This window comes from Andrena cerasifolii, chromosome 8 (genome assembly GCF_050908995.1).
Source record: "Andrena cerasifolii isolate SP2316 chromosome 8, iyAndCera1_principal, whole genome shotgun sequence".
NCBI classification, from domain to species: Eukaryota; Metazoa; Arthropoda; class Insecta; order Hymenoptera; family Andrenidae; genus Andrena; species Andrena cerasifolii.
Genome location: NC_135125.1, coordinates 2159864 through 2173755, shown reverse-complemented (window position 1 = coordinate 2173755; position 13892 = coordinate 2159864). Strand labels below are relative to the sequence as shown.

General features: G+C 41.1%; 1 protein-coding gene across 3 annotated transcripts in view; it reads right to left on the bottom strand.

Annotated features, from left to right (window-relative positions):
* Positions 1-10709: 10709 nt before the first annotated feature.
* The window catches only part of LOC143372214 (late secretory pathway protein AVL9 homolog), a 75148-nt gene continuing 71965 nt past the window's right edge, over positions 10710-13892 (bottom strand). The window contains exon 9 of one of the 3 annotated variants that reach the window (XM_076818247.1): positions 10710-13811. In XM_076818247.1, the coding sequence (XP_076674362.1) occupies positions 13606-13811 (206 nt within the window). In that variant the 3' untranslated portion in view covers positions 10710-13605. The remainder of the gene's footprint in view (positions 13812-13892) is intronic. The other 2 variants (XM_076818249.1, XM_076818248.1) reach the window with 2 other exon arrangements.

Sequence of the window (13892 nt, the reverse complement as noted above, 5' to 3'; positions counted from 1 at the left end):
CGCTTGAAAAAAATTCAAGTACTTGGTTCTGTCCGAGCCGCTCGGTTCTTTCGGGTACCCGGCTCGGCTCGGTTTTTCAAGCCGAGCCAGGCTCGGCTTGCTTTTTCCGGGTACTTGATCAGCTCTAGTGAGCAACTACCGGGGGATAACGATCCTAAACACAGCGTACAAAATATATGCTATGGTCTTGGAAAAAAGACTAAAAGAGGAATTGGAAAAGAACCACATACTACCAGAAACACAAGCAGGATTCAGGAGCGGTAGGTCGACAATAGATAACATTTTTATTCTGAACTATGTAGCTAACAGAGAAATACAGAAAAAAGGGGGAAAGCTGTATACCTTTTTTGCAGACTTAAGCGCTGCATTTGACAAAGTGGATAGAGTAAAACTTCAAAACATCATGAAGAAAAAGGAGATAAGTAAATGCTTGAGGATGAGAATCGGAGAAATTTACAAAGAAACAAGAAATACTATAAAAGCAAACGGAGAAATGTGATCCAAATTCTGGACAACAAAAGGGGTAAGACAGGGATGCCCACTGAGTCCAACGTTATTTACACTATATGTAGCGGATTTGGAGGAAACCATGAGGAAAAACCAAGCGGGAGGAGTTAGAGTAGGAAAAGAAAAAATCTGGACTCTAGCACATGCGGACGATATAGCGTTACTAGCAAATGAACCAAAGGAACTTAAGGACATGATAAGTAGATTCGGAAAATATCTTGAAAGGAAAGGGTTGCAACTGAATGCAGAGAAGTCAAAGGTGCTTATCTTCCATAAAGGAAGAGGAAAGAAGAAGAGAGAAGAATGGGGCTGGCAGGGGCACAATCTAGAAGAAGTAAAGGAGTTCAAATACTTAGGGTATAATTTTCAGAAAAATGGGGGCAGAGAGATGCATATAAGGGAAGACATAAAGAAAGCAAGAATAGCAATGGCGCAGGTATGGGGAATAGGGCAAAGAATGTTCAAGAACAATTTTGAGAGAAGAATGAGAATATTTAGAAGCATAGTGAAAAGTATCTTGCTGTACGCGTCAGAAATTTGGGGATGGATGGAAGCAGAAAAGATAGAGAAAATACAGGAGAAATACATAAGGTGGACTTTAGATTTGGACTTCAATACACCAGCGTATCTAATTTTGGAGGAAACAAAAACGGACAAAGTAAGGATAGAAGCGGGGAAAAGAGCAATAAAATATGAGGAGAAGGCGAAACGGATGAATAAGAATAAAATAGTACAAGAGTGTTGGAGGGAAATAGACGAGAAGCAAGCAGAGAAAAAGCCGAAATGGGAGGAAATGAGAGACGCATACTACAGACAAGAAATGATGGATATGCAAGAAATGGAAATAGAAAGAAGGAGAGGAAGAGAGTTTGCGGAGGATCTAGCGCAAAGAGACACGGCAGAGCAGGTGCAATGCCAATACGACAGAATACTAGGAGGCAGATACAACGCACATTACACAGAAATCAGAGATAACCAAAGAGCAAATTACCTAGACGGAAACTACAGAGGCAGAGACCAAAGCATGATCGCAAGGTTCAGATGTGGGAACGAGGAACGGGGAAGCAAGTACTGGAAGGAAGAGCTGAAAAGAGAAAATGCAACGATCAGAGGAATATTAAAGGGTGATGCAGAAGGAGCGGAGTGGATGCGTATGGTTCTGGAAAAAAGGAGAAGAAAAGAAGACCAAGATGAAGGAAGAAGTCAAAACGAAAGCACAGCATGCAGTTAACAGTCCCAGAAACACTTACACACTTAACACATGTAACCCCATTTTGAGGCCGAAAGGCAAAAAATAAACCTATTTACTACAGAAAGGGGAAGGTGACAATCAAAATCAAAGACAAGGAAATTAAGGAAGAAGAGAACATAAAATTTCTGGGCATAATACTAGACAAGAGACTTAAATTCGAAGCCCATACAAGAGAAATGACATTAAAAACGAAAAAGAGACTAATGATACTAAGATATATAAGCCATATCAAAAAAGGTGCCAACCCGGAGACTGATTATTTTACATAAAACTCTAATTAGATCAATTCTAGAATATGGAATTAATATATACTATAGTCTCCATAACAGTAATATAAGGGAGATGGTAAAGAAAATACAAAATGCCGGAATACGGATAGCAATGGTGTAAGAACAGAATTGCATATTTGTAAAGCGCGCCAAGCGACAAGGCCTATCGGGGTAGGCCTCCGTCCGCAGCCGACTTGCCGAATAAAACAGTAGTTCCTAACCAGCCGAATGAAGGACACGTCCTTTTATTTAACCTTTAACCATCCTCTTACAATCTCAGAAGTGGGATAAAGTGCCCTATCCTGTGGTTACCGGTTCAGTGCCTGTGTTATTACGTGCCGTATTCCGCAGATCATTGTCGCAACTGCATCGCAATCTTCGGTGGCGTCGTGCATTCAGTAGCACGCGTGCGTTGCATCGTTACGTCGCGAAATAGTGCGGATTCGGATCGGGTACTGAGCGACGTTGGTGACTTAACCTTCCGGTACTCGCGCCTATTTTTGTAACACGAGCACTCGCGTCGTGCACTGAGTGCACGGTCACGTATTATTAACCTGCCGGCAGCCTTTTTAGTTGAAAAAACCAGTAGTGTACCCAGCACCCCTATGTATTCTTCCAGCGGACATTTTTGCATAATGCTACGTACTTGTCACGTTCAAATACAGTTTGGAAGTGTTTCTGATTGAATGAAAACGAAAGTATACCGCGTATCTTGCCAGCGACCGCGCCCGTGTACTCACAAGTACGCCTCCAATTGCTTTGGTTTTTTGATATGTTTTGGAGGACCGAAAAATAAGATATACGTGCCTTTTTATTTTGGCCTGTTTGCATGTTTAGGGGGTGAAACCACCCCTCAATGGTTTTCCAGTTCTCCGTCTCCGATTGTACTGGTTTTTGGATATGTTTTATGGAATCGAAAAATAAGATACACGTGTTTCTTTAGAGCGGCCCGTTTTCATATTTAGGGGGTGAAACCACCCCTCAAAATTCATAAGGGGTACAAAATTTTGTTGAGTCAAATTTCATATGGACAAACATATCCAACAACCAAAACAATCGGAGATGATCACCTAAAAATGTTATACCTTGGGGAAGCTTTAACCCCCTAAACATGCAAACAGGCCTAAATAAAAAGATACCTGTTTCTTATTTCTTATTTCCTCTAAAACATACCCAAAAATCAGAGCCACCGTAGACGAACACCTGAAAATCATGTAACTTTGAGGGGTGGTTTCACCCCCTAAACATGGAAACAGGCTAAAATAAAAAAACACGTGTATCTTATTTTTCGGTCCTCTAAAACATATCCAAAAATCAAAGCAATCGGAGGCGTACAACTGGGAAACTTGTGAGTACACGAGCGCGCTCGCCGGCAGGATACGCGGCATACTTTCGTTTTCGTTCAATCAGAGACACTTGCAAACTGAATTTGAACCTGACAAGTACGTGGCATTATGCAAAAATGTCCGCTGGAAGAATACATAGGGGTGCTGGGTACAATAGATCACGGTAAAACGGTTTTTTCAGCCAAAAACTGAACTCCGTGCACTCCGTGCACCCGCGCGAGTACCGGAAGGTTAATGAACCATTTTACGTGCTTGGCATCACTGGTTATTGCCAGTGCTTTGTTGGGAAGTGCATTACGCGGACGTATTACTATGAAAAACGTGAGTGAATTATCGGTGAACGAGCTGAAGGAGAAGCTTCGACAAACTGGTCTGAGCACGTCAGGAGCGAAAGCAGAATTGGCCGCTAGATTAATGTCCGTTTTCCCGGATGGATGTATCCCTGAACCAGATCAGGGCGAGCAGGGCGTCGACGACAGGGATGCGGCCACCGGTGAGGGTGCGTCGGTCTCGCTGAACTATCGGACACCACACGTTTTACGGTCGGAACGAGACGTACCGACGAGGGAACTTTTAAGGCGGGAGAACGAATTGAATTGAGAATGAAATGTTAAGGAAATCCCCGCGTTCGGACAATTCGACGCTGGGCCCGCGGTCGAACGAGAATATTAAAACCATCGGAGAGTTGGTAGCTGATTTCGAGGGTTCCGACGGAACGTTTTTACAATGGGAGCAACAAATTAAGCTGGTGCGTGACTCGTACGCGCTCGACGAGGGACAGACTAAAATCCTGATCGCAAGCAAGCTGAAGGGCAAGGCCACAGCATGGTTTCACGCCAAACTTGAGCATCTGCAACTCAGCATTGAGCAAATCTTGGAAGAGCTGAAGAAAATGTACGCTCACCGACCAAGTAAGTTACAACTAAAGAGAACTTTCGAACAGCGAAAGTGGAAAAGGGGCGAAACCTTTTCGAATTACGCACACGAGAAATTGCTGTTAGCGAGCAAAACATCGGTGCCAGACGACGAATTGGTGGATTATGTTATCGATGGCATTGAGGACACGCAACAGCAGATTCAGGCGAGGATGCAGAGTTTTGCCAGCACCGCTTTATTGATAGTGGCATTCAAAAAGCTGTCTCTGCCCGGAGAGAAGACTACCACCAAACGAGAGCTAACCCCGAAGGAGAAGGAGAAGGAGAAAGATTCTAATTCGTCTAAACAAGACTTCGCAGAAGAAGGAACAAAATCAAGGAGGCCACTGCGTTGTTAGAACTGTGGCAAAAGTGGACACGCCGTGAAGGAGTGCCGACAACCGAAGCGAGAACGTGGGACCTGTTATGCGTGCGGTGAGAGCGACCATCAGATAAAAAAATTGCCCCAAAAAAGGTAACACGATTAGCACGGTACGATGCGCGGACGATGATAGTTTTCGTAAGGAAGTAACGTACGAGATGACCGTATCAGATCGGTCATTTACGCTTTGTCTTGAAACTTTGTTGGACACCAGCAGTCCGATAAGCTTTATTAAAGAAAGATTTGTAACAGACCACACGCGCGAATGCACAAATTGTAGGAAACGGTTCTGCGGCATAAATGGATCTGAATTAACGATTAAGGGCCAGATCAAAGCGAATATAACTCTAGATGGCGTGGTCAGAAAAAACATTACACTCAGCGTTGTCCCGAATGATACAATGTTAATGCCTGTCGTGCTAGGCAGGGACGCGTTAAAGACTTTTAGTTTCGCGTTGACCAAGCGTGATTCACACGTGAAAGACACACTGAAAACACAATTAATTTCTGGACTAGTGTTGGCCATATATAGTCCGAAAGACGAAACAGAGCTCCATTGTGATGCGAGTTCAATAGGATTCGGGTCCACATTGTTGCAGCGGAAAAGTGATCTGAAGTTCCACCCTATATTTTATTTCTCGAAGCGAACGACTGACGCGACTCTCTGAAAATGGCTCTCAATAAGAAGGATATCAATCCACGAATCGCTCGATCGGCATTAGAGCTACAAAATTTCGACTATCAGGTAGAACATAGATCGGGTGATCGCATGAGACATGTGGACGCGTTGAGCCGTGCTACTTGTATTTTGGTCGTCGAGGCAAATACTCTGGAACAAGATCTAGCGATCTTTCAGACGCAAGACCCGAAAATAGTTGAAATTAGGGAAAAAATGGAAAAGTCTGAGGATCAGCTGTTTGAGATGTGTGGCGGCCTCGTATATCGAAAGACGAGCAATCACTTGTTGTTTTACGTGCCGGATAAAATGGAAAGCAATATTATTTTCAGTTACCACGACTCTATGGGTCATTTAGGTAAAGAAAAGACAGTGACTACAATTTCACAAAATTATTGGTTCTCCAAAATGGGTGCAAAGGTAAGCGAACACATTCAGAACTGCCTGAAGTGCATTGCGTTTTTTCAGCGCATAGGAAAGCCTGAAGGAGTGTTACATAGTATACCGAAGGGTAACACCCCGTTTTCGACATTACACACAGACCATTATGGTCCTATTGACAAAAAAGATTAATAAAACGATATGTATTTCTAGCTATAGATTCATTTATGAAATACGTTAGATTGTATAGTACTAAGACTACATCAAGTAAGGAAGTAATTAGTTGTTTAAGTGATTATTTTAGGAATTATAGCAAACCACATACTATAATTTCGGATCGAGGATCGTGTTTTACATCACAAGAATTTGATCGTTTTACGCGGAAAACTTGGTAAAACATGTCATGGTAGCCACGGGCTCACCCCAAGCAAACGGCCAGGTCGAAAGGGTGAATAGGGTTTTGACGCCCATGTTATCTAAACTCACTGATGACGACACTGGTCTTTAATGGTACAAGACGTTAGGAAATATTGAGTACTGTTTGAATAACACCGTTAATAAATCAACCGGGGAAACGCCGAGCAAAGTATTATTCGGGCAAGACCAGCGCGGTCAAGTTGACGACAAAATAAAAGACTATTTTGAAGACACTATGCCAAGAGAACGCGATTTGGACGCTGTGCGGGCAAAAGTTGCCGAGAAAATTGTCGTAACACAAAAATACAATGAAAATCATTTTAATTCGAAACACACCTTCACACAAGTATCGTGATGGAGAGTCCGTTATGCTACGGAATTTCGACAGCACACCGGGGGCTGCGCGTAAATTGATTCCCCAGTTTAAGGGTCCTTACCACGTCGCGAAGGAACTGCGTAACGATAGGTACTTGATTTCGTATATAGACGGATTTCAGCAGATTAAAAAAAGGTACCAAGGCGTTTGGGACGCCAGAAATATGAGACCTTGGCTACCAACTGAGTGATTACATACCCTGATACCAGATCTGGCAGCAGAATCTGACGTCAGAACTGCAGCAGTCTGTGTCCGCATTTGGCTGCGTTCTGATGTGCAGAGCCTGAGGTGCAGTGCCTGATGTCAGATGGACAGCAGATCGACAGCAGATTTCGCCGTCTGCTAGGCACAGCAACAGCGCCATCTGTAGGCAATTGCTTGGTAATTCTGGATCTCAGATGGCGCTGTTGCTGTGCCTAGCAGACGGCGAAATCTGCTGTCGATCTGCTGTCCATCTGACATCAGGCACTGCACCTCAGGCACTGCACCTCAGGCTCTGCACATCAGGCTCTGCACATCAGGCTCTGCACATCAGGCTCTGCACATCAGAACGCAGCCAAATGCGGACACAGACTGCTGCAGTTCTGACGTCAGATTCTGCTGCCCAGATCTGGCTATCAGGGTAGTATATAGAATAGAATATTTAAGAATATTTAAGAATATTTTAGAATATTTGAGTATTATATGTAAACAAGAAAAGTCTGACAAAATGAGTTCAAAAACGAGAGTAAGAATAGAGTAAGAATAGAGTAACAGTGGTTTCAAGGGATGGGATATTAGGAAATAAATTAGTTAACCTAAGTATAGTATAAGAATGAAGTACTGAGAATAGATTATAAGCAAATTAATAATTAGTATGCAAGTGCGAGTCGAGAATAAAAGAAAAATACGATATCCTAAAGGAGAATGTGATTCTTTTGTTTTATTATTATATTAATTATAAGTTGAACATATAATGTACGACTATTGTAATGACCAAAGTTCGTTGAGTTATATAGCGCTATACCCTGAAGTGCCATCTCCTAGTCCTATAAGGTTATGTAAACTGGGAGAAAATAAAAACCTAACCTAACCATTTTATTCCAACAGTTTTAACTACGAATGTTGCTTGTCTATAACACTTTGTACCCACGTGGACGCAGCGCCATCTGGCGTTTCCTTCTAAAAAATACTGTCACTGCCCATCTCTCCCGTATGACCATCTCACCCTGACTTACCCTATATGTATTTATTACCTACAGAGTGAAAATATATGTATACATATAAAAGTAATGACGTACATAAATAAAATAAAAGCTCTAAAGGAATAACAAAATAAACGTAAACGAATTGAAAGTTAGTTAATTAAATTTCGAATGTTGATTTCCAAAACTACTCAAATCAACATCGAATTTAAAAATTTTGCGTCCTGCTCATACCAGCTACGTTATTCGGAGGATTTAAACGCAATATTTTTTAATGCGATATTTGCTCAGGAGCCTTTCTCTCTTTCTCTCTCTATTTCTCTCAGCCTTTCTTTTATAAATAACTGGCATTGTAGACCTGTAAAGAATAGTAGGTAAAGCAGTTCATTAAAAAGAAAGTGGAGATGTGTGGGTCGACACAAATCTCCCGCACACTTCTGACCCATACATCCCGCATCTGAACGTCCATAATAAAGCACCTGTGTTAGTCGAGTAACGTGTTTTATGTTGAAATTTATAACCTATAAATGTTGTTTAAATATAAGTTTGTCTATTAAAATTTCTACCAGCTCTACGTATTTTGTATAAGTTTATAACAGCGACGTACTTTAGTTACGAATTTAGATTAAGTTTAACACGAAAATGCACTTTTACTTATAGAAGATTAAGGGGTCATGCCTAGTTGGCAGACGAAAAAGAACGTCATTTTCGGGAATTTTTTGTAAAAAATGTTATTATTTTTCTTAGGACTATTTCCTTATTTTAGAAGTACATATATTCAGCAACCCTGAGGAATTTTGTTGTACGAAAATATTAAATAATGAAGGAAGCCAGTATCGCGGAAGCTGTATTTATAATGACGCTGCTATCATCTGAAATCAGAAAGTGAAGAAGATTCTGTTAATATATGAGTTTATCTGGTTCGTGAACGAAGGATTTTTCAAAAAAATGATTTCAGACAATATGGCGGCCGTTTAACGCAAAATCATAATTTTTCGATGTCTAAATTGTTCGTTTTTCGTAAATTAACAATAGAGTTTTCATCAAAAACAAAAATCCTTCGTTCACGAACTAGATAAACTCATATACTAACAGAATCTTCTTCAGCTTTCGATTTCAGATGATCCGGCTCGGAGAAATCGTGCTCACCGCAACAAAAAAAAAATAGCTTCCGGAACAGTGGCTGTTATTCGTTCATTTTTAAATATTTTCCTATAACAAAATTACAATAAGCAAATAGTTGTAAAAAATATACATTAGATTTTCCACAAAAAATCCTGAAAATCACGTTTTTTTCGCCTGCCAACTGGGCATGATCCCTTAATACGCACTTTAACAAACTTCTCGCTTTGATTAGGAATGCTCCTACTATTGCTGTAACGAATAATACATATGCGTATAAGGTATCCCTAATATGGGTGGAAATACACTAACTGACCCAAACCTACCGACTCTCCCCTATACTTCATTCCAGCGAAAAAAATGCGTAAAATAGTAAACAACGCAACAATTGGTTTCAGTTAGAATATAATTCTTGTTACGTAAACAAACCGCCCGTCCTCCCGCTCACTAAGTTAACAATATTCTAATAGAGTACTTCAGTATATGTGTGTACGTCACGACGTGAGCAAGCACACACAAATCGGTAATTGGTTGGGCCCAGATTGGTTTAGCGGGCCCTCGTCTGGGGGTCCCTAACTTTTGAGAGATTTCAGATAAAAAATGTGTTTCAGAAATGGATGGTCATCCATTTGATCTGATTTGGTATTTCGAGAGTATGTTTCTGAAACACATTTTTTTATTTTAAATCTCTCAAAAGTTGGCAGCCCGCCTCATGCGGGTGGCTAAACCAATCCGTCCCCGATCAACTACCGATCACAGTTCTTTTAAATACCCTGAAAACTTCATCAGCTTCATCATTTGTTGTGTTTTGGACCGTCGCAATGTATTTATAGAAATAGTAGATTAGCGGTGGTCCCATGCTGACGCATGCCGCTGCCTCGGACGCGTCGGTATCCGCAAAATTCATTGTAATAGTAGTAAGAGTTGTTCTCGAATATTCCGAAAACTAAGGCCGAGCTGCGGTTATATCTATAGGGAAAAGTTGTTTAGAATGTTGAGTTTTATAACATATTTAAATTTCATAAAAATCAGTGGTGTTCCCTTTTATGCACAAATACCAAAAAGTGTATCTAAATACAATATGCAAATTGGAAAAAAGAGCTTTTGAAAGAAAACATATGATGGAATGATATTATATAGGCTGGCGAAAATAAAAAGAGTAATGGTGTGGCATAAAACAACTGAACAGTTATGGTTACAACATATGAAACCAACTATTGAACACAATATTTCCTCATTAAATCTCTCAAAAGTTAACAGCCACTCTGAGGCCTCTAAACCAATCTGACCCCAACCAACTACCTATCACAGATAACAGAAGATTTCAATGAGAAAGGTAAGAAGAGCATTCAATTAGCGATACAAGTACACTCTATTAAACGTAAATGATATCCAGAAAGTTACATACATTGGACACTAAACTCTTTTTGATAATAACTTTTTAATAAACGATTACCCCCAACTAAAACCTACACAAAACTACTCCGGGTGGTGACCTCGACAACATATTAAAAGATTATCGAAATCGGGGTTGGCTCTCTTTTTGTGAATATTTACACATTTTTTAAACATAATCATTGCATATGATTCGATTAATTTGTATTACAACGTCATCTATGTATATTCATTAATTTAGCAAAATGTAATTTTTAAGAACAATAAATGATGTTTCGTGAGAAAAAAGTATCAGTCTGATCCTTTCATAATTCACCCAGATACATCACTACAAAATCCAACCTACTTAGCGTCCGAATATTTTTGAGAGTAACTGTACATTACATCTGATGAAACCTGAGTTGCAGTTGACCATGGCCTCAAATGTTTTCAGATGAAACACGTAAATCAATACTTTTCTTCGCTGCTTTAATGCGAAATCACGTCAGTGCCAGACAATGGATGGATTCATTTGGACGTGAAAACACATAAATGTAAATCGAAGTTAGCCCTAGGGATTTAATGTGACAATTAGGCAATACAGTTTGCCGCAAGTTTCATCTATACCATTATTCTCGATGAGAGAGCAACGCTTCACAGTTGACGCCGCACCGAAAGGGTTTAATATACTCTATTGTTCATGTTTTATTTCAAATGTACCATTCCATTTGCAATTATTTATTTTCTCATATATTATCTTTGTTTTTTCCTTCATATGCATTTAACCTCCCTATTTTATACATTAGCATCTTGCATGGTATGGTTAAATTACTTTTGCTGTACCATGTCTGTCATTGTTGTGGTAGGCAAAATACCATTCTAGGTAAAAATGCTGTTCAGGGGACCCACCTCCAATGATTTTGACCTTGACGTATGTTGTCAAGGTCACCCTCCTGAGAGACCTTCACAAGGTTTAGCTATGACTCGATGTTTGTTAAACAGTTATAGGTCAGCTTTATTGTGTTTCCTATTTTATCTCTGATCGGTAGTTGTAGGGGCTAAATTTGTTTAGCGGCCTCCCTTTGATAGATTTAAGAATGTAAAGGGGACTCGATTTCGAGCGACCGTTTCTCGCTATTTTCCTGCGAAGGGGAGAACGAGTCGGAGGATTGAACGCGAGCGAGGAACGGTACGAGACAGACAACGCGTTGACACTTTGTCTCGCTCCATCTTTCGGACGCCTGATACTTCGTACTTTGCCTGGCCGTGCGAGCAGTTTTGATTGCCTGTGACACGAGCCCTGCGTCGAGCTCCTGCGAACTGTGCGGAGCTGTTTCCGTTTAAGTGCTCATGCCCGCCACCAACACCTGTAGCGCACGCAAATGACGGAGTATCAAACGTCCGAAAGACTCAGCGAGACAAAGGCGTCGCATCGTCTGTCTCGTACTCTTGCTCGCTCACATTCAGTCCCTCTGACTCGCTCTCGATTCATCTTGCTCTCACCATCGCAGAGCAGGAGTGAGCCAGAAGTGGTGGAGATACCCACGCTCACTGCAGTTACGCACTTGGTACGAAGGTCATCTCAGGTACTGACATCCTTTGTTTATTCGACGCTATATTTATTGTTTGGATGTTGCCTTTAATTTTGAAGTTATACGACGAAACCATTATTCTCACCCATTTTTGTCACAATTTTCGTATATGCTCCCCAGTACTGCTCCGATTTTAAAGATGTATTCACGTAAAAAAAATATGTTTCAGAAACATACGTTCCCCGCGGAATAACATCCCGAGGTAATTATTTACTTTAGAGATTCCTCACCGATTTTGATGACTTTAAAATATGTTGTCAATGTCATCATTCTGAACAACTTTTTCCTATACAGTAAATCCTCGTTATAGCCCCGTTTTTACCATGCGTAGTACGCCCGGTGACTATCCCCACCATTTCTTGGAATCCTTCGGTCGAGAGTGAAAGAACCCGAGAAAGAGCGAGAGGGAACGAGAGAGTCGACGGCAACTTCGTGTCAACTTTTTCGTTCCCTCTCGCTCGCTTTTGGGCTTTCTCACTCGCGGCACTGGCCGCACGGAATAGTGTCCGCAACGCGTCGTACGCCCACTGCGCCACCAGCCCCGTTCGTCGGGTTTAATACGAGTATTTACTGTACATGTTACCGCCGCTGGGCCTTCGTTCCCGAGATCTTTGCGAAAAACTTTTGTTGATTTATTCTGACACAACGCATTCCACTTTCCTACTTGTCCCGGGTGTTGGGGCGGTATTCTCAGTCGCTACTTATTCTTAAGCAATTGCTTAAGCATGCGGCATCCTTTACTAACCTAGTAGCTAGTAAAGGATGCCGAATGCTTAAGCATTTGCTTAAGAATAAGTAGCGACTGAGAATACCGCCCTTAGTATGTGTTAGGGCTAGATCAGTGCGGGCGCGTAAAGCGTGGTAGCAAACCGACGTGAGTTTGGAGATTTCTACCAGAAACTTGAGGATGCCCGTCAACCCCGACTCTGGTCGGCGGCGCTGATGAATATTAGGACGCCTCTGGTTCTAAAACTTAATTTGTTTGCTAGGAAGAGGGTGCTTTCGAGAAGACCTTTTAGGTGTGTGGGAGCTATCGTAAACAACCCGACTCACATGTGTTCGCTACCATGCATTATGCGCCCGCTCGCGGCCCCCCCGCCCCCACATTAGTCTAGCCCAACCAATACTAATACCCGGGATAAGTTGGAAAGTGGAATGCGTTGTGTAGGAATAAGTCAACCGACGTTTTTCGCGAATATCTCGGGAACTAAGACCGAGGGGCGGTAACATGTATACGAAAAAGGTGTTCAAAATATGAAGTTTTACAACATATCCAAATTTCATCAAAATCGGTGAGGAATCGCTAATGTAAATAATTACCTACCCACCCCGACAAGCAACATATTCCTTCGACAGCAGTAAATAGGTAACATCACAATACCAATACAATACCAGATGCGCACCATTCACGAGTTGCTGGTTCAAATCCCCATGACCCATGTCTGAAACACATTTTTTTATCTTAAACATCTAAAAAATTGGCAGACCCCCTCTCGGGGGCCGCTAAACAAATCTAACCTCAACCAACTACCGATCAGTGTCAAAAGGGTACGTTCTATTTATAAAAGTTATTTTGTTAATACAAACATCGAGCGTCGACTAAAACCTTCTGAAGGTCATTCAAGAAGGTGAGTTTGACAACATATGTCAATGTCAACGTTAAAGTCAAAGTCTAAGTCAATGTCAAGGTCAAGAGCATTGGAGGTGGGTCCCCTAAACAGCATGTTTACCTCATTCTTATACAATTGATTTTACAAAAAAAAATTTATAGCCATTGTCGTAAATAATTTAAACTTGTACAGTTTTATGTATATTAATCTACAGCAACTCCTGAATGTGTATTATTAGTAGATATATTCATTTCTTCATCTTCGATAGTAGTTTTATGAGTTATATTTGAAAGCGTTTGATGTATATTTGGAGTCTGATTGTCAGCCTTTCCTTCTTCTAATGGTTGGACTGTTGTTAATGTACTCCACCAATTAGAAAAAGCTCCTTTCGCTTGTGAAAGTGCACCGCCTTGTAAATGGAACACAATGTATTTATTTAAAAAAAAAATACTATATATCTATCTATACATATACATGATACTCAATTCAC